The sequence below is a fragment of the Grampus griseus genome (genome assembly GCF_964374135.1).
Source record: "Grampus griseus genome assembly, chromosome: X".
In the NCBI taxonomy this organism is placed as follows: domain Eukaryota; kingdom Metazoa; phylum Chordata; class Mammalia; order Artiodactyla; family Delphinidae; genus Grampus; species Grampus griseus.
Genome location: NC_138999.1, coordinates 41,306,011 through 41,326,533, shown reverse-complemented (window position 1 = coordinate 41,326,533; position 20,523 = coordinate 41,306,011). Strand labels below are relative to the sequence as shown.

General features: G+C 52.3%; 1 protein-coding gene across 1 annotated transcript; it reads right to left on the bottom strand.

The window, feature by feature from the left end:
• Nucleotides 1-596: 596 nt before the first annotated feature.
• On the bottom strand, nucleotides 597-19,724 carry UBA1 (ubiquitin like modifier activating enzyme 1). The gene is made up of 26 exons (XM_082681513.1): nucleotides 19,509-19,724; nucleotides 14,896-15,012; nucleotides 14,708-14,766; nucleotides 14,439-14,607; nucleotides 14,217-14,351; nucleotides 13,154-13,260; nucleotides 12,804-12,894; nucleotides 12,565-12,697; nucleotides 11,983-12,080; nucleotides 11,743-11,889; nucleotides 11,437-11,613; nucleotides 11,207-11,311; nucleotides 11,039-11,119; nucleotides 10,517-10,672; nucleotides 8,686-8,851; nucleotides 8,338-8,534; nucleotides 6,268-6,332; nucleotides 5,831-6,026; nucleotides 5,035-5,109; nucleotides 4,726-4,915; nucleotides 3,280-3,368; nucleotides 2,893-2,985; nucleotides 2,574-2,765; nucleotides 1,269-1,370; nucleotides 1,064-1,164; nucleotides 597-926 (listed from the first exon to the last, which is right to left on the bottom strand). Exons 2-26 carry the CDS (start codon nucleotides 15,010-15,012, stop codon nucleotides 791-793), a joined length of 3,177 nt encoding a protein of 1,058 aa, XP_082537639.1. The 5' UTR covers nucleotides 19,509-19,724; the 3' UTR covers nucleotides 597-790.
• Between the last annotated feature and the right edge of the window lie 799 nt (nucleotides 19,725-20,523).

Here is a 20,523-nt window from a genome sequence, read left to right as displayed (position 1 = left end):
ATATTTTCATCAGAACTGCAAAGTGTGCACAAACACTGGCATTCCTCAGTCAAGCAGAGCTGTTGAGGCCCCTCTGCAGCAGGGAAGTTGAACTAAGGACACCACGGGCATTCCTAGCACTGGGAACCATGATGCTAAAGGCCTGTCCAGGGTCTGAGTGCTTCGGTCCAGGTGGGAAGAGATGTGCCCCAAGGACATAAGCCACAGTGACCAAGCCCTGGCCAACTGGTTGCCATAACTTTTCCCTTCACAGAGGGGGGACAAGGTTAGAGAAGTTAAAGGACTTGCTCAAACACTGCTCTTAACTACCTCTCAAAATCAATATGGCAGGGAGTTAGGAGCTAGAGATGGAGAAAGTGAATTTGAACCCACCTCCAGTGAAGTCACAAGGACCTAGGTACCTGCTCTCCACAGCTTCACTACTGCCTCCATTTCTTCCTAAGCAGGAAGGGCAGGAGGAAGACACGACAGTTCCCACATTTTCTCTGCCCAGGAAGCTGGCAGCTGGGGTGAGGCTGAGCCCTTTTGGTTACTATCTGAACCAGACAGCTCCAGAAAGTCCCTTCTTTCCCTGGAACCAGCAGCTATGTCACATCTGGGTTTACAACGCTTTATTAGGATTCAGGTTCCAAACAAGGTAGGAAGCAGCGGCAAGAGGGTTCAGGTAGTGGGACGAAGAGGGAACACCAGGCTTGGGTAGCTGGGCCGATGACAGAGGCCAAATGGGAGCCCTGGGCTGGAAGGGGTCTGGAGAGGGGGCCTGGGGTCAGTCTGTAGGAGAGGATAGGGGTCAGCGGATGGTGTATCGTACATAAGGGACCTCAACGTCCTCGCCACTCTCGTCGTTGCAGCACAGCTCAAGCACCAGGGCCCGCACATGGCGGCCCAGCTTTCGCTTCGACACACGGCTTACGATCTCTGTCATCCTGGGGGCGGGGGAGCAGAGGGTCAGGGAGGCAAAAAGTAAGTGAAGAGGGGCAGGTAGCTGAGGGCAGAGGAGGTGAAGGGCAGTGAGCAGGAGTGGGACAGCTGCCAAGTTGAGGGTCCCCACTACCCAACTCACGGCTGATCCAACCGTTCCTTGAGCTTGGCAGCCGGCATGAAGAAGGAGTAGAGCATAGACACACCCTGGGACAGCATGGTGATCTCCAGCTTATGCTCTGTCTGGAGGAGAAGGGGGAGGACAGCAGTGTCACGGGGGTGGACAGGCCAGCCAGTCACCTGCACACTCCGCCCCCAGTGGGGTGAGAGAGAGAAAGGGGTCTCACCTTGAAGTAGTCAAGGAACTGTTTGAGGGTCATCTCCTCACCATTAGACTGCAGCCCCTGTACCTCAAAGCGATCCCACAATGTCCACTCTTGGTTATAGTACTGTGGGACAAGGAGCAGGCCAATGGGATGGGGGCCACCAGAGGGCGCAGCCCCATCAGTCTCCCCCTCCACTCATGCAGACATGCTAAGTCAGATCACAAGCCTCTTGTGTCCAAAACTTTCTCATGGCTTTTGTCTTGCCTTGAGTAAAGAATGAAACCCTTATGATAATGGAGATAAGGCCTTAAGTCATTGGAATCCTATTCTTTTCTCCTCATTTCCTATCCCCTCATCCTTTCACTCACTCTGTTCTAACGACTTCTTCCTCAAACATCCCAGGCACACTCCTACCTCAATATCCCCGCAGAGACTGGCCCCTCTGTCTGGAATGCCTTCCCGGCAAATCCTTCATGGCCTGTCTCCTCACCTCCTCCAAGTCTGGACTCACATGTCATCTTCTCCGTAAGGCCACTCCTGATTATCCCACAGCTAAAATCCCAAACCCATCCCTTCACCACCTGGTACTCTCAAGTTCTCCTTATCCTGTTCTTTTTTTGGGGTTCCAAAATCATTTATTGTGTTACTCTATTTCAGGAATATAACCTTAGCACCTGTAAGAGTACCTAGCATGCAGTAGGTGCTCAGTAAATATCTGAGTGAATGACGAAGAAGCAAAAGCATTTCACATACTAAGCACCCAATAAATTTTGGGTGCTACTATTGTGCAGTTATTAATCATAATCTACTATTCAAATATCTTTTCTGAGGTCTTCCACAAGCAGAATCAGACCGGTACTTAGCACATAGAAAATACTAAAAAAAAAAAAATATGGGGCTTCCCTGGCGGCGCAGTGGTTGAGAGTCCGCCTGCCAATGCAAGGGACACGGGTTCGTGCCCTGGTCCGGGAGGATCCCACATGCTGCGGAGCGGCTAGGCCTGTGAGCCATGGCCGCTGGGCCTGCGAGCCATGGCCGCTGGGCCTGCGAGCCATGGCCGCTGGGCCTGCGAGCCCGGAGCCTGTGCTCCACAACGGGAGAGGCCACAACAGTGAGAGGCCTGCGTACCGCAAAAAAAAAAAAAAAAAAAAATATATATATATATATATATATGATGAATGAATAAATGAACAAGGGGGTAAACAAAAGGAACAGGTACACACTGACAGAAACCCTCTCCTGGTGACAGGCTATGAAGCAAACTAGAGCCAGCTCTACAGAGCAACACCCACCCACAAATCCACTTCCCCTGATGCAGGCCCTCACCTGATGACGGGGTGCTGCAAGGGGTTCGGAGAAGCCAAAGAAAGGCAGGGCCAAATTGAGGAAACCATTCTTATAGGAGTCAAGCTGTCGGTGCCCCTGCACCACCTTGTACAGCTCTAGACACACAAGGCCAACCACGGCTGCTGTGGTCGTGGCAATGGCTGGGATGATCTTTCCTGCAATCAGCTTGCTCTGTGAGGAAGGAAAGGATCAAGGAAGGAAGTTAAGGGTAGAAGAAGCTCATATTCTACAGAAGGGATAGAATGTGGGCAACTGCAGCCTGGGAGGGGGTGAAACGTCAAGTCTAGATTTGCCTCACCTTGTGCCGGTCTGCAGGGGGAATGTCATAGTTCTCTGCCCGGAGGTTGGATGCAGCCACAATGAAATCCATATGGAAGTTGCTGTCATCATCCTTTTATGAGGGAGAGGTTAAGGGAGGAGGGTGGGGAGACAATAAGGAGAGGATCAGAGGAGGAAGAGGATTCCTGGCCTCCGGAGACACAAGTATCCTCCACTGCAATTACCTGCTGGGCTCTCAGATCACAAAGCATGGCTGGGAACATCTATTCGTTCAGGGCCCCATAGTAGGCCTGTGATCCAATCCCACAAAGGCCTGGGGCTGCCTCTAGATCCCCAGAACCTGTTCTGTCCTGCCCATCTGTGCTTAGCCCATCCCCACTGCCTGCCCAGGGCCCCCACCCAGCACCTTCTCGAAGTCAATGGGGTACATCTTGAACCCAGGGAGCTTTTCTGGACTGGGCAGTATGGCCTTGAGCTCCTCCAGACGACTGTCATCTGCAGGGAGAGAGGAACACCGTCAACCCTTTAGACCCCAGGCCAGGGTCTAAGGTAGAAACAGGAGCCCAGGTGGGGCAAAAGGTGTTTAGGTAGATAAAGGATTTGAAAAGGAAAGACATCCTGGGAGGGAGGAGGAGCAATGGGGAGAGAGAGAGCAGGACAACAGAGTACAAACCTGAATAAGACAGGGGACAGGGGGCAGGTATATCAAGAGAGAGGTATCTCTAGAGACTCTAAGGAACTGAAAATGAAGACATTAGGAGAAAGTGGGGATGGACAGATCAGGATGGGAGAGCTGTAGATCTCAGGAAGAATGATGCAGAGAGAGGTGGGGAGACATAAGAGGATACAGGGGAAAAAGGCAGGGGAAGATACATAGAGGGGAAGTTGGGAGAAATATGCAGATGTGGATATTGAGGTTAAGATACTGGGGGAAAGAATATATGAAGAGTGGAGAATAGGGGCATATACAGAGGATGAGATAGGTGAGAAAAAATTTTATACACATGATAGATACATCTTATATATACCCTATATATGCTGTGTATGTGTGTGTGTGTGTGTATATATACACACACACACAAAGTTTATATATATTTTACATAGACCTTGCATATGTTTTATATATATTACACACAGATACATACGTATGCATGTATATGAGGAACAAGATGGAGGAAATACACAGAGAGGAACATGACAGATATATATTTGGGGAGGAAGATGGGGACATGGGAGAAAATAAAAACAGCCACATTCGTTCATTTGTATGTTGTGTATGGTTGCTTTTGTGCTTCAACTGCAGAGGTGATTAACTGCAGCCACTATATGGCCTGCAAAGCCTAGAAGAGTCACTGTTTGGCCCTTACCCCTGATATACAGCATGAGCTGGGGTAAAGAGATGGAGAGAGATGGGGAACTGGGGCAGAGATATGGAGAGGGAGATGAGGGAAACTGTGAAGAGCAATACCATGGCAAAGATGCACACAGAGGAACATGGCGGTGGGAAGATGGGGCAGATACCAAGGGAGCAAGACCACTGGCGGAAATCACACCCTCCAGATAAACAGATCAAGAAGAAACAGAGAAAAGTTGTTCTTTCCAAGGGAAACACACACAGAGCAAGAGAAACAAACAGCTAGTTCTCCTGAGGGCCAGGGAGTGGGGAGGAGGAGGCAGGAGGGATAGAATTTAACCCAACCGACCCTCATTTCAGAGCAAGGGAGGCTCAAAGGAAGGTGTGGGGAAGCCTTAGGCCAGGGGTTGCAGAGCAGTGCCAGGGGCAGAGAAGGCTGGACTGGGCAGGGGACAAGTTGGGGTGGTGACTCCTGGCCGACTGGCCAAACATCCTCACCAACAGAGGCATTGGCGCTCTGTAGCTCCTGGTCAGAGACATGGATCTTGACGCCAGACTTGGGGGTAAACTCGGGGACCTGCACAAACTGTAGGAGCGCTGCCACAGCATCTCGGTCCTGAGAGCCTGTCAGCCCATAGGTCTGGGCAAACAGGTTGGCAGCAGCCATCACGTAGTCCAGATGCAGAGGCTAGGAGAAGGCAGGGCCCAGAAGGGTGAGCACGTCCACCCTCACCTGGGGAGTCTCGGCCTCCTTCCCACCCACGCACCCTCCACCTGACCCTAGGAGACCCCAAGGAGGAGACTTACATTGTTGACATCAAAGGTGAGCGGGTGTGGACAGCGTTTGGGCCCAGACCAGAATGGAGCTCCCGAGCTTGTGAGCTAAGGAAGTAGAGAGAATTTTGAGGAGCAGGACCTGAGATTGGAGTCCTCTCTAACAATCCTAACTTCTCACCTTGGCCCTGGATGTGCCCTGACTCACTATTCCTGGCTGGGCACGCACAGGGGGCTAGAATAGATCATGAACAACCTAGACTGTAGGGTCCTGTAGATGGAAGTGCTGATGCCAGGCTGAATGAAACAGGGGCACCTCACTGAAAAAAAACTCCTGGCACTCACTCTGTGCTAGCCACACAGCCATTTAACAAACTCTTATGAATTGCTAGGCACTGTACTAAGCTAATATTAATAAATCCTCACAAAAACCCTCATGAGGTAGATTACTGTTATCTCTACTGATGAGGAAACTGAAGTACAGAGAGAAGGTATGTGACTTGCCCAAATGAAAATGGAGCTGGGATTTGAACCCCCACTGATTCCTGAGCTCTTAACTCCAAAATCTCTCCACTATGATCCTTACAGTCCTGGGAGGTGGGTGAGTCAGCCCACACCACAGGTAAGGGAAACAGAAGTGAAGTCTCTTGCTCAAAGGAAAGGGGACAGCAAAAACAGGTCGAGTTTAATCATTCGTGTGAGACCCCCATGCTTGGGGCATCTGCCACAGCTGGACTAATGACCGAAAGGAGCCACACGGAGAACGCACAGCAGGCTCCTGTTTCTGGGAAACGCATCCCACCAAATGGACCTGGCAAGTGGGCGTTACCTGGTCGGGAGGGAAGTTGTGCAGCAGCTGCCGGATGTTGTTAGAGTACTGGGTGTGCCAGTGGTGGCAGGCCCAGGCCACACAGTCGGCCCAGGTACATGGCCGCTGCAGCACCAGGCTGCGCTGCACGGCCTCCAGCACCTCCAGGGGTTGGGTGCCCGCCAGCCGCAGGGTCCGCTCCACAAACTTGGGGTCTCTATCAGGAATTGGAGGGGTCAAAAGGGCAGGATTACACAGCGGCCCCAAGCGTGGGCTCCAGGGCAACCCCACTTTCTCCACGGAAAGCTAGTCCTGACCCCCAGTGGAATGAGGCCCCAACATTCACTGACTCACTTGAGAAGTGTGCCTGGTGCTGGGTGTCACACTGGTGAGGAAAGCAGACAGGATGCTCTGGCTGGAGGGCAGTGGGTGGGGTGAGGGGGCATTTGGTTACTTACGTGAGGTACTGGTTGACGTTTTCTGCCGGCTGCTTGAAGAGGCCTTCAAACTCATCTCTAGCCCACTGCAGACAGAGCAAACAGATTACAGGGGGCGATGGTTGACAAAATGGGCTTCTGGAGGCATTAGAAAGACCATCAGTGAACAAATCAAACAGGATGAACAAAGCTGCTCTGGCAGAAGGTAAGCCCCGCAATCACTGTTCCCAACCTTCCCCACTCCACCCGCCCCCAGCACCTCAATTTGAAAAACCAATGAACTTGATCTGGACAGCAGTTACACTAGTGAATGCGTGAAAAAAATTTAGTTCTGTGTACCTTACGTGAGGTATGTCATGCCTCAATAAAAAAGAAATAATTCAGTTACGTGTATTTTTAAATTACATTACATATTTAAAATTACGGTCCTATACAGGCCCTGAGGACTCAGCAGCAAACTGGACAGAGGCTCTGCCCTCTGAGAATTCCTAGAACAGTAAGTGCTGTCACTGGTGAGGGGGTTTGGAGGATATAGATGTCAGAGATCAAAACCAGCTCCGCTACACAGTATCTAGCTTTGCGACTTCAGGGACACACAGTGACACTTAACTCTGTGCCCTCCTTTCCAAAACAGATACTGTAACAGTAGTATGTACCTCACGGGTTGCCAAGTATGTATATATTTAAAGTTTATTTAAAACAGCACCAGATACATAGTGAATGCTAAATGCTTTACAACCCCATAAAGTATATACTACTGTCACCTCCATTTCATCAAGGCATGGAGAGGCTAAGTCCAAGGTCACTCATGGCCTAGTGAGTCTGTGGTGGGTGCACAAATACAAAGACACCCAGTCTGGAACTGCAGGGGCAGAAGGGAAAGTGATAGAGGGAACTGTTTTTTCCCCCCTCCCTATTTTGTTCCCACCGCCCCATACTTTTACTAAACGTTCTGAATGGTTTGCTCTCAAAGACTGTACTAAGAATCATCTGATAACACAATGGTTATCCTTAGGTTCTGGTCTGTAGGCCTAGGTGCTGGACAACCTAGATATGTTCGCTTTGTAAAAAACTCAGCCAGATAATATGTGCACTGCTCTGTATTCTGTATGTATATGCATCACGCAAACAAAATCAACCTGGAAAACCAGCTATTAAACCCATTTTGAGCAACAGCAGGGGAAACCTGAATATGGACTGAGTATTAGAGACAAATAAGTAACTAGGAGAGACAGTAAGAATTACCATTAACTTTGTTCAGCACGAAGGTGGTGTTTTGGTTAGACACGGCAGTTCTTACCTGGGGGCAGTTCTCACCTGGGAGAGATCTTGCCCCCAGGGGACATCCAGCAATGTCTGAAGACATTTTTAGTTGCCACAAATGGAAGGGGGTGCTACTGGCATCTAGTGGGTAGGAGCCAGGGATTCTGCTAAACATCCTACAGTGCTCAGGATGCCCCCATGATAAAGAGATATCGGGCCCCAACTGTCACCAGTGCTAAAGTTGAGACCCTGTTATGTGCGAATACATCCTCCCTTCGAAGAAGCAGAGGGAGTGAAGCATTGTGATGGCCACAATATACTTCACCAAAACAAGAAAAAGTCACATGAATCCATGAAGAGAATGTGGCAAAACGTTAACAAATGTTAAATTTAAGAGTATTTGAGTGTTCCCCACACTATTCTCTGTATCTGTCTAAATGCTGAAAAGTTTTCAAAACAAAAGTTAAAAAATGGCTTCCCTGGTGGCACAGTGGTTGAGAGTCCACCTGCCAATGCAGGGGACACGGGTTCGTGCCCCGGTCCGGGAAGATCCCACATGCTGCGGAGCGGCTGGGCCTGTGAGCCACGGCCACTGAGCCTGCGTGTCCAGAGCCTGTGCTCTGCAATGGGAGAGGCCACAACAGTGAGAGGCCCCCGTACCACAAAAAAAAAAAAAAAAAAAAAAGTTTTAAAAAAAAGAATGAATCATTCTAGAAACCAAGGTTGCAAGATAGAAAGTAAGAGAGGAAAGTTTAAAGAAAAAGCACAGGGGCCAGTGGCCGCGAGGCCGGGTGCCTGACCCCTGCCCTCTCCCCCCATGTTGATCACCTGCAGGGTGTGCTCGATGGCATTGGGGAAGTTCTTCAGTGTGCAGATGGGGATGGACTTTTCAGGCGGGTCCTGGCTGGAGCTGTATGATTCTGTCAGGAAGGGGATCACCACCTGCACATTGCCCTTGGTGCCCAGTGTGCCTGACTCCAGCAGTGGCTTACGGTAGTACACGCAGCGGCGGTCCATGTACATGCCTGGGGGGCGGGAGGGGTCACAACAAAACGTGAGTGCCAAGAAATGGACATCAGGAGAATGGAAGACAGGCACCTCCAAGATACACACACACACACACACACACACACACGCAAGTTGGCCCCTGACCTCCTCTCCCGCCTCCAAACTCACGGGCATCCACATTATCCAGGGCGTTGGCCACACCATCCAGGTTTTGGAAGAAATCGTCATCATAGATGCGCTCGGTGTCAGGGCCTACACGGTTCTGGTGGCTTGTCACTCGGATGTGCGGATTCATCTGGCGCACAGCTGCAGCAGCTGTGTCAGACTTTAACTTCTGGGGGGGGCACGGGTAGGAATGGGGGAACAGAACTCAGTTATTCATGCATGCACCAGCGAACCTCCACAGAGCTGTCCTCCTGAAGGCTGGCTTATTTAATGCTGGGAAGAACCAAGCCCTGAGTTCAGGAGGCTCCCTGGTTTGGCAGGAGACAGTTCGTGACAGTACCACATGGCTAGGGCTGTGACGGATATGGCAGGGGCTCAGTGAAAAGGGAAGCAGTGCACAGACACAGGCTGGAGACGATAGGCCAGCCACTTGTTCTTCTGCCTACCCAAACTTCTATTGTTCTTGCAGTTAACGGCACCCAGGGCTGGGGAACATTCCCGCAAACAAAACAGAATCTTAGCACACAGACAAGGAGGATCCTTTCAAAGTCCAAATCAGGTCACGTCCCTCCTCTGCTGAAAACCCTCCCTTGGCTCCCACCTCCACTGAAGGCAAAATGAGTTGGCCCCCGTTTCCTCTAGCTCATCTCCTATTACCCTCCCACCTCAGGATCTTGGCCTGGAGCACTCTTCCCCAGAAGAAGGGACTCTATTCCCTCATGCCCTCCAAGTCGGCAGAAATGAGCCCTTCCTTAACCACTGTAATCAAAACTGCAAACCGATCTCCCTGGCCTGCCCACTTCCCTCATCTTGTTTTTGTTGTTTCCTCTGCACAGCACTTATGGACGTTAACTATAAACTTCGCTATTGTACTGTGCTGTTTACTGTCTGTCCCCGTCCACTAAAATCTTTGTTTCCTTGGTGTACCTAGAACAGAACTTACTCAATAACTACTTGGTGAATAAATGAATGAACAAAAGGGGAATCGATCCTGGCCAGGCAACAATGACACTGTCCCCTACAGAAGGCTTCCTAACTAGATCACCATATAACCCAGCTTCTATCTGTGCAGAGAAGAGTGAACCTAGCACAAGTACTCTCCTAGGAAAGAGGCCTGCTGGCCAGGTTGGCCCTTGGCTGCAGTCTGGGAACCTGGACTTCTGGAGGGTTCTTGCCATTCAGTACCTGGTAAGGGCTTCTCACTGTGCCTAGACTGCTTAAGCAAACCCTGTGGTTTATGCTGAACTCCTGCTCTCCTTCTGGGAGTCTGGAATTTGGGGACATTACCAGCAGAAGGTGCCTATGTGACCAGACCACAGTAAAAACCCTGGGTACTGTGTCTCTAACGAGCTTCCCTGGTTGGCAACATTTCACGTGCTGTTGCAACTCGCTACTAGGGGAATTACGCATGTCCTGTGCAACTCCACTGGGAGAGGAGTCTTGGAAACTTGTGCCTGGTCTCCCCCAGACTTCACCCCATGAGCCACTTCCCTTTGCTGATTTTGTTACGCATCCTTTTGCCAGAAGAAATCGTTAACTGTGAGTACAACTACATGCTGAGTACTGCTGAGTCCTAGGGGACTAGTGAATCATTGAACTTGGGACCCCCAACACACTGTGCCAACCAGCACTCATAAGAAGTCAAGGAAAAAGAAAAAAAAAAAAAGGAGGTAAAAAACGGTAGATTCGATGGAAGGGTACTCAATGTTTGTTGAACGAGTGACAGAGAGAAGGTGAAGGAAAGAAAAAGGTGGTAAAGCCCCTTTTCCAAGAATGAGAACAAAAGAGGAAAACAAGATGACAAAGTCCCACCTCCTACCCCCACCACTCTCACCGTGACGTCCCAGGGCCGGAACAGAAACTGTCTGTTCAGATTTGACTTCTCAATGGTGTCCATGTCTGTGATGACAATTTCTCCGCCCTCCCCACAGCCCAGCCCAATCATGGCAAAGTTCTTGAGCAGTTCACAGCCAATGGCCCCTGCGCCCACCTAGAAGACAGCCAAGAAGAGAGAAAGAGGCTAGTCAGGATGATGCAGGTCAGTGTGAAGTCACTCATCACTCCTCACTCTCACTCCCCTTGAAGATAGCAAGAGAGGGGAGAGGTGGGTCTAGTGCCACATCCTCAAGTGCCAGGGCTATGAGAAATAACCCAGGCATCTGAGGGAGGAGGCACAAGATGATGGAAACAGAAGGACACACCAGGCTTTCCCTCAAGATAAAAGAAAATGGCAAAAGTCATGCGGTAGAGATATAAGAACCAAAGACCCGCCCTCAGGAGGCAGAAGGAGACCCCTTAAGAGGTAGCCAGAGGCCACAGGAGATGAAGAAAGTGGCTGTCCCAGTGGATCACTCACCAGGAAGTACTTCTGCTTGCCCAACTTCTCTTGCAGGTGTGAGCCAAATACAGCTACCTGCCCATCATAACGGTTCTGGCGCTGAGGAATGCAGAGGGAGAAGGGTCACAGAAAGGCCTCACCAGAAATGCCCCCAATGACATCTCCCCCAGGGCCCCACTCACATACCGGGAGGCACTTGTCCTCCGTGAGGGCCTCTTTGTCCTCGGGGAGACACTCCAGTGCATCAAAGTACAGCCACTGCATGATGGGCATAAACTTCCCGGAGCAAGCCTGGGGATTGGGCAGGACAGGGCAAGTGGTCAGTGGTTAACTGGGGCCTGACACAGAAGGACAAGCGATGGAATCAGGGAGGTGTCTGGCCCAACCCAACCCTGTCCTTCTCCATCTGTGCTGACCTTCATGACCTCCTGGGCAGCTAGACCCCCGATGAAAGCATTTATCGGTGCCAGATCCCCAGCAGCCACATATGCCAGCTTTCGGATGAGGTCCTCATCCAGGCTGTCCTGCTGCACCGCTGGCAGGGCTCGAGCATTCACAGCCCGGGCCAAGGTCACCAGCTCTGTGGCATCCTCCTGGTGGGGCAGAAGGAACCAAGAGCATGCCTGTGAGGCCACTGTGGGGGGTGGGGGGCTAGGTAGAGAGGCACTGTGGGCCTTCGATGCCAAGGTCATCTGCCCTGGCTGGCTCACCCACCTACCCACCTCATTGCGGGGCCGAGGGGGCCGGCCATGCTGAGCACAGAACTGGTGCAGGGCCTGGAACCCAATGTGCAGCTGGGCGGGGTGGGAAAACTTGGCGAAGTCCGTCATCACAAAGTCAGGCTCTGCCAGGGAGGCCAGCAAGGATTTCTGTGGGGGCGGAGCATCAGAACCAGAAGAGAAGAATGGAGAACATGGAAATGCCTGGCACCACCCCCAGAGCCCACGACTCCCCACACTCACAAAGCTGATCTTCTTGGGTACTTTGACCTGGCTGACGATGCCTCCACGGATATAATCAGAGAAGTTGGAGGTGTCACAGATGCTAAAGGTGTAAGGACCTAGGGTAGACAGGGAAACTGTCAGGCTACCCACCCTTCCTAAAACCCACAACACCCACAAGATGAGGAAAAATCCATCCCTGACCCAGCCCAGACATCAGGAGTAATCGATTCCACTCGAACTTCAGAAACCATCTACCCTCTCGCCCAGCTCAGAGCCCATGGGACCCTGTGTCCCTGACCCCAAGTCTACACTAGAAGACATTCTCTGCTCCCTGTCCGAATCCAGTCAGACATGAGTGGATCCTCTGATCTGCTTTGTTCAAACACCAGAGACCTTTTCCCCCTCAATGTAGATACCAGGAGCCTCTTCTAGGAACAGCTCAAACACGAGACAGCACTTCTCCCCCATGTCCCCAGCTCTGGGTGGACCCCAGGGGACTCTGTCTCTGGTTCATCTCAGACACCCAGGATGTGTCTCCCCTCACGCAGAGTCCAGGGAAACACCTCCTATCTGCCATGATTCCCCATGGCCCTAGCTCACCCAGGACTTTGATTTCCATGGGCTGACTTCCATTGAGTTCAATCATGCCCTGTACTTCCGAAAAGGAGACAAAGTCGCCACTCTCAAAGCCATGCCGGGCCTCATCCAGACAGGTAACCACACCGGGGTTGTCCTGGTTAAAGGAGGAGTACCTCAGAGGCAGGCCCAGGGTACCGGGAGCAGACAGGAAGGCCTGCCGCCCATCTGCCTGCCAGGACCCCTGAGGCTGCCCTCCTCACCTTGGTGACCATAGAAACCATAGCACTGAGCGGCTGCTCCCCATTGGAATCTGTGAGGATCATTTTCTCTCCAAAGTCACAGAAGAGCTGCCTGTAGAGGGAGGCAACAGGGCTGATGCTCGAGTCCCATGCGCTCAGGGACCCCACGTGTCCCTCAAGATGCAGCAAGTACTTGCTGAGCAAATTCAGCCCATCACTGCTGGGAATCAGATGGCACTCATGCTACATGGGGTGAGGTAAAGACACAACATCCAAAACCCAAGGGGCTGAGGGGGGCTGAGGGCAGTCAGAGGTTGGGGGTCTTTTCCTGGGCATGGCAGGGGTCAGGGGAAAAGGGTGGGGGCACTCACCCAAACAGGCCCCGTGTGTCTGCTACCACCAGCTTGATGCCAAAGCTGTGACAGAACTCACCCACCCGCAGCTGGTCCTCCAGGGGGGTGTTGGTGAGGACCACCACCTGTGGAGAGATGGCAGCTCAGGCGAGGGCCCAGCACCAGGGGAAAGGGGAAAGGGGGAGATGGTGGAGGAAGGCTGGTGCGAGGCCTCAGGGAGTCCTTAAGGCTTTGCTGGTTCAGCTCTCTATCACAAATACAAAGTATCTACCATGTATCAGATTCAGCCCAGGTGAAACTCAGTGAAGAGAAATGTGAATCCCTAAACTATGGCAGGCAAGGTAAAGAGGCAGCTGGGAGGACAGAGTCTGGACAACAGCTGATTCCTTCATTTGCCAACACCCACTGCTGCCTGCCTACAACCCTGCCATGCCCTGCGAGACACAGAAGTAAAACTTCATCCTCAGCCAAAGTCTGAGCTCACTCCTACCACACCCACTTGCTCCCAATTCTCAGGACAACACCTGCTCAGCCATGATCCTTGGGACTTAGCTCTCTGCCTGAATGCCCACCCATTCCATCAGGGTGAGCTCCCATAGCTACATCAGGGTTCGGCAGCCGTGTCCTGGCTTGCTGGGACACCCCAGGGCACAATCTCAGCTCCCACAGCTCCTCTTTCCAGCCCAGGGTTTTTATTTAATAAAAAACCAGCTGCTATTCTAAGTGCTTAGCCCTCACAAAATCTTTATGAAGTCGGCATTATTACCATTCCCATGTCTACAAACAGACAAAAGGCAGGCACAGGAGACTCAGTGACCTGCCCAAGGTCACACCAGTACAATGAGAGACTTGTGCCAAGGCGGTTTGGCTCCAGTCTGTGCACTATGCTGTCCTGTCTGCTGGCTCACATCTTCCCCCTGAAGAGGCAGGTCCAGCGTCTAAAGCCTGCTCGCATCCCCTAGCTGCAGCCTCAGCATGAAACCTGGCACCCGGGCTAGTCCATTAAATATTGATCATATGAATAAACCAGAGATGGGCTCTGAGAGAACTGGGCAGGAGGTCGGGCGGTGGCCCAAGGTACCTGGAAGCCACTGAGGAAGTCCTCTACGAGGGGTCCAGTATAGGCGCTGACAGGCACGTAGCTGTTGAGCTCAGCCAGGTGGGGCTGGGAAACCTCAGCCCGGTTTTTCCCAATGTCCTCCTCCCGCAGGTAGAACTGCAAAGGGGAATGAGGAAAGAAATGAACTGGCTGTGTAGCCTGGGGGATGGGGTCTCAGCAGAGAAGGGCGATGGGAAGAGGTACCTGTGAGGAGAGGTCGGCCCACTGGGCAGTGCCCTGGTCATGCAGAGTGACAGCCTTGACCCCACCAAGGATGATGTTCTTGGCAATCTCCACGCCCAGGCCCCGCAGGCCTGATACCAGTACGCTGGACGTCTGGAGCCGCTTCATTGCCTCATGGCCTAACACATACCTGCCAGGTTAGGGGGTGTCTCAGGTCAGGGCCAGGCCCTTCTGACCCTATCCACTCAGTGCCCCCTCCCACCTCACAGTCCAACCTCGGCCCCACTTACAGCTGCCGGGAGTAAAGTCCCTCATCTATGTCTGCTTCACTGCCGTTCTTCGCCATTCCCTAGAGATGGAGGGGAAGAACAGGTTCAGGGAGACATGCAGGAGGAGGGGAGGGACAGATGAGACAGCGATACAGAAGACTTTCCCACCCACCACCCCGCCTGCCAGTCTCCAGGAAGAAGACACTCACGTTGGTTGGCACCGAGGGCACTTTGGACAACACGGAGTGGGCAGGGGAACAGTTAGAACCCGGCTTTGGATCAGGCCCGGACACGCAACGTTTCTTGGACAGCGGCGAGCTGGACATCTGGAAGGAAAAAAGAGATCAGAGATGAGCCTAGGGCATGTGGGTGTTCCTGTTGGTTAGTGGTGATTGTGGGGAAAGGGAAGACGTAAGGGCTAATATCCCCATTTTACAGAAGAGGAGACAGGTACAGAGAGGTGAGGTGATTTGCCCAGGGTCACACAGCTGTCAGAGCTAAGATCTGAACCCAGGTGGTCTGGCTTGCAATCCATGCTGCTAACCACTAGGCCATTCGCCTTTCTCCCCAGCCCAGCATAATGAGCGAGAGACTCCAATACTGTGGGGGGAAAGGAGTGACAAGAATGTACTTGTCAGGAAGTCAGAGAAAGGATGTAGCTTCAGGTCAGACCCTGGCACTCCTTGACAGTCATCATTTAACCCCTATGGCCTCGGTTCCCTTGCCTGTAAAACAGGGGTGAGAAGAGCACTTACCTACCCCATGGAGCTGTTGATGTGGCGAGATATAACACAGACCAAAAAGCCTGGTACAGAACAGGTAGGCAATAGCAAGCAGCCCTCCTCTCCCTTAACTCTAGTGACAGGGGTTTGAGAGGGAAACGCGGCTTGGACATCCATCAGGGTGGCATGATGGCAGGAGATATTGTGCTGAGAACTCAGTTCCCAGGGGGGCTCACGGAGGAGAGTTTCACAAAATCCAATCTGCTTCCCACCACCCCCAGCTCTGAGAGGGGAAAACACCCAGGGCCAATAAAAGAGGTCGCAGGGAGAGAGAAAACACACACTTCCCAAGCCCTGTCTGAGTGTGGAGTCCCTAAAACAGACCAACAATAATGATAAACGAATATTTATTAGGAGTCCTCCCTGGGCCAAATGTCAAACACAGATCACTTTATGATCTGTGCCTCACTCTGTCCTCAGGGCACCCCTGTGGGGTTTGGACTACTATCAGTAACACTCGCAACTCACACTGGAGGAAAAGAAACTCACTCAGGGAAGTTTGGTGACTTGACCTAGGTTCCCACAAAGAGAGTGGCCAAGCTGGAACCACCCGGGGATCTGCTGACCCTGAGGCCCAGGCTGCTTCCTGATGTTATGGCGTTTCATCCCCTCAACGGTCCTGACCCTGCAAGGAAGGGCCGAATGTCCTTGCCAGACAAATGGAAAAACCTGAGCTCATGAGGACTAGGTCCCAGAGACAGAACAATGCAGGCTGCTGTGGAAGTGAAACTGGCGGGGGGGGGGGGACTGGTTCCAGACGCTGGAGACAACAGGACCCCCAATCACTCCCCCCCCACCCCCAATGCTCCTCTGAGCCTCTGTTCTCCTACACTGAGCCTTTTCTGACACCCAATCACACCAAGTACCCCCACTGTACCTAAGATTCCATCTTGGCGCTTGTCACATGCTAGCACTAAGCAAGACGACAGGAGCTCTCTACCATCTACCAAGAGCTTACTGCCTGTCAATCTCAGAGTAAAGGGCTTTGTATAATCCTAACAATGCCTATGAACCAGATAACCTTATACCCATGTCACAAGTAAGAAAACAAAGGCTAAGAGAACTCCAGTCACTTGCCCAGTCATGCAGCTGGTGCTGGACTGTTTGCCAATGCCTCCTGGGGGAACAGAGTCAGGACCCAGCTCAGGGCCCAGCCCACAGGGCTAAGAGATGAGGGGTGAGGGAGGGGGACCCAGGAGGCTGGCTAGGTCCAAGTCATCTAGCTGAACTGCTGGGAACGCCAAGAACCAACTTGGGTAGAAGAGGCTTGGTGAGTTAGTAGGGAGACCAAGGCAAATCATATTTTTCCATTTACTGACTTCCTGATGCGTGATAGGTATCTCATTTCCTCTGAGCCCCCCTTTTTTTCCCCCCAAAGCAGGGGCAAACAGAAATATCCTCAAAGGGCTGCTAGGGAGGTTAAAAGAGTCAAGGTCTGTGGTCAGAACTCAGAGGCTTAAGGACATAAGCTCCTCCCTGGGCACCTGCAGAGGCCTCCACTACTTAGTTATCGCCTTGCCTTGTCACTGATTTGGTTGTTTGGGACACACCATCTTCCCACTTCCGAAATCAGAGATGATCCAGGGCCAGAGAGATCTCTGCTATCTGGACCTTTGACATCTGGACCCCTAATGCTGGCAACAAGGGTCTAAGCAGGTTTTGGTTGATGGTCTGAGAGTGGATTTCAATCGCAGAGATTTGGAACAGGCCAGTCTCAAGGCAAGCAGAAGGGGTCTGGGGCAGAAACCCCAGAGAGGAGCTAAGATCCTCCACCCCCAGCATAAATTCGAAACCTTTCTCTCTCAACACATGCTCAGGCCCCAATTAGAACACACACACTATCAATTGTTCAGCAAAGCTGAACTGAGGCTTAGAGAGTTTCAGAACCTGCCTGAGGTCTCTAATCTGCTGATTTTGAAGCCTGAGCATTGTCTACCACCCAAACCAGAGAAGGAGGTTTGAGGTAGGAGTCCTGGAGCAGGTCTGAGAGAGGGCAGACACAGGGTCAAGTTATCAGGATAGAGAGAAGCTAGGGCACAGGATGCTGGGGCCTGTCAAGCCTCCTAGGAGGGATTAACTGAGAGGTCCCTGGGAATATAAAAGAGTCAGGAGACGGTTGTCTGAGCCCTTGGAGGCTCAGAGGGAGATGGGAAAGGGGATGTTAGAAGCCCTGGGGGGCAGGAGGGGTGGTGCTGGGCAAGGTTGTTAAGACTCATATCTGGGTCCTTGGAAAAGGAGTTTTTACGAAAGGGCCAGGAAGTTGCACCTGAGGCCCCAGCGGCTGCACAGGGAATGGGTGGGGGACTCTGCAGTCCAAGGAGGCTGTGGGAAGACGCTGGGGTCTGGGGGTGGGGGTGTTCTCCATCAGGGGGATGCTGGGGCCCTGGGGGGTCTTCACTGGTGGCAGAGGGAAATCTTTGACCAAAAATAACTGGGACTTGCAGGGAAAAGGTGTCTCTGACATTGATGTCAGAGTCCCAGGAGGCTATGAGGGTGGATGCTGAGGCCTGGGGTGGGGTCGTGGAGGGATTTCTAATGGAGTACAAAGGTCTTGTGTTGATCTCTGATTGGTACGTGCTAGGTACTGCAGCTGCTCTGAGGAGTGGAAAGGGGAGGCTGAGCCCAGACAGTTCTGGCCCTAAAAACTTCAGTAAGCAGATACTGGCTAGGTCCCCAGGTGGGGTTGGGTTTCTCTGACCAATTATGTGGGACCCCATGGAGGCTCGGAGAGTAGATGCAGAGAAAGGGGTTTCCTACTCTGATGGAGAATTGGACCTGTTGTGGGAAGGGACAACTGACAATGATGTTGGGGTCCTACGAAGCTGAAAGCCTAACTGAGGATGCTGGAATCCTGAAAGGCTCTGAGGGCAGATTCTTAGGCCTGATGTGAGGTTAAGGGGTCTGTGAGAGAAGCTGGAACCCCGGTTGGCTTTTGAAGGCAGAGGCTGAGTGAAGCGTGGGATTTGAGGCAAGACTCTGATGGAAGGGGCTAGGAGCCAACAGGGTCTGCAAGGGCAGATGCTGGCAGAGAGATCTCTGATGGAGGATTATATGTCCAAACAGTTCCTCCCTGGTGTCTGGTCCCCTGGGAGGCTCTGAGGGAAGATACTGGGGGTTATGAGTGTCTGATGGGGGAGATGCTGAGGCCTGCAAGAGGTACTCTCTGAAGAAAATACTGGGACCAGAAAAAAGGGTGCATTCTCTTAAAGTAAAGGAAGTCTCTAAGGGCAGATTCTAGGAATTAAAGCAGTCTTTAAAGGTGAGTGCTATGTGGAAACCTCTGAATAGAAATGCTGGCCCGGAGAGGTTTTGGAGGGAAGATGCTGGGCCAAGGTGGGTTGGGAGACCTCTGAGATGTGGGGGAGTGTTCTCTGACATGGAGGCCAAGCGCAAATGGCCTTTCACAGGGTCTAGACTCCTTCAAAGCTGAGGGCGGGGGGGGGGGGAGAGTGTGTGTGTGTGTGTGTGTGTGTGTGTGTGTGTGTGTGTGTGTGTGTGTGTTGGGGGGGTAGGTTCTGAAGGAAGATGCTAGAAAAGACTCTTTTAGAAATGAAGCCAAATGGACCCTCCCTGAGGTCTGGTCCCTCTTGAAAGCTGCGAGGGCAAATACTGAGGAACTAGGAGTGAATGAAGAGAGATTCTGGGGAAGGTCTTTAATGACATACACTGGTAGGAGGCTTTGACCAGGAATATCGATCCCGTAAGTCTCTACTGCTGATTGGGGGAAGTTCCGGTCTGCGATGCAAGGCTCAGGATGGGGGTCAGGTCACTGACTAGGAATGTTGGCCTGAGTCTCTAAAAGCAGATTCTGGGGGTCTGACTCTAAGGTCAGATTTTGGAGCCCGAGGGACTGGGCTGGTCCCGGATGGGAAATGTCGGCCCCGCCCCAATATCTACCCCCCTCTTCTCTCCAACGATTTCTGCGTCCGAGTCATCACCGCCCGCCCCAACGTCAGCTTAGCCCTGCGCCGACCCAAGACCCTCCAATGCTTCGCGAAGCCCCTGCCCCGGCCAAGGAACTGAGAAAGGCCATTTGTTACCAATGCCGGTTCCCCGGGTCGCGCCGCCGCCAACTCCTCTAGGAGCCGAAGCCAAGCCCGGCCGCCACCCTCCTCCTTCTCCTCCTCCTCCTCCCTGCCGCCTGGGCCGCCTAGAATCGCCGTCGCTGCCTTCTCCTCCTCAGGCCGTAGTGGTTGTGCTCGTCCCTGGGACCTCCTTACCGTCAGCCGCCGCCGACACAAGATGGCGGCCGTTGAGCCCGGGGCCGGAACAAAACCTTGGGCCCCACCCCCAGAAACCCGGATGCAGGCAGGCCGCGCCCGTTTATGAATCATGCATGACGGCCCCTGCCTGTCTGTGACTCCTTCGAAGGCGAATAGCGCCACCTGGTGGTTACTATAGCAGTAACTAGGAAAACAGGTAAAACGACATAGAGGGCACGCCCATGGAAGGTGAATAATGAATACATTGTTACAGCCAGGCTACCATGGAAACCAAGAAAGGACATCAAGTCCACACTTCCTGATCGTGAATTATGCACGAGGCCGGGTGGCTGGTTGACTAACACCCTGCAACCAGAAAGCCAATGTTAAAACATGGAAGTCACACCCCAATGCTCATGAATAATGAATGATCTTGCTGCAGCCTGTAAGCCAAGGAGACCGAGGCCACATCTTATCATGAGTAATGCATGAGGCCCGGTGGGCAAGAACAAAAGAGACAGGTCCGCCCATTACTGCATCTAATACCCAGTAAGCAGGGAAATAGGGCTAACACAGGGAAAACACACTCCCCCAGCTCATGAATAATGAATGGTGATGCTGCAGCAGCCCAACCTGGAAACTCAGAGAGGTCAAGAAAGGTCCCACCCAGTTACTCATGAATTATGCATGAGCCTGAATGGACAGATACACTCAAGACAGCCCTCTCCAGCAAGTAGGGATTATGGTCCTCCAGGCGAGGCAACTTGGTCACCCCTTCCCGTTCATGAATGATGAAAGGTGCTGCAGAACCACAGGGGAAACCCAAGAGAAGTGCAGCTGCCTCCTCCCTTAA

Excerpts from the sequence above, each read along its gene's own strand:
- UBA1 (XM_082681513.1), bottom strand. The coding sequence starts at position 15,012 with ATGTCCAGCTCGCCGCTGTCCAAGAAACGTTGCGTGTCCGGGCCTGAT. Across the intron at positions 14,608-14,707 it reads GGACTTTACTCCCGGCAGCT|GTATGTGTTAGGCCATGAGG; the intron begins GTAAGTGGGGCC and ends CTAACCTGGCAG. Across the intron at positions 8,535-8,685 it reads CCTGGATAATGTGGATGCCC|GCATGTACATGGACCGCCGC; the intron begins GTGAGTTTGGAG and ends CCCGCCCCCCAG.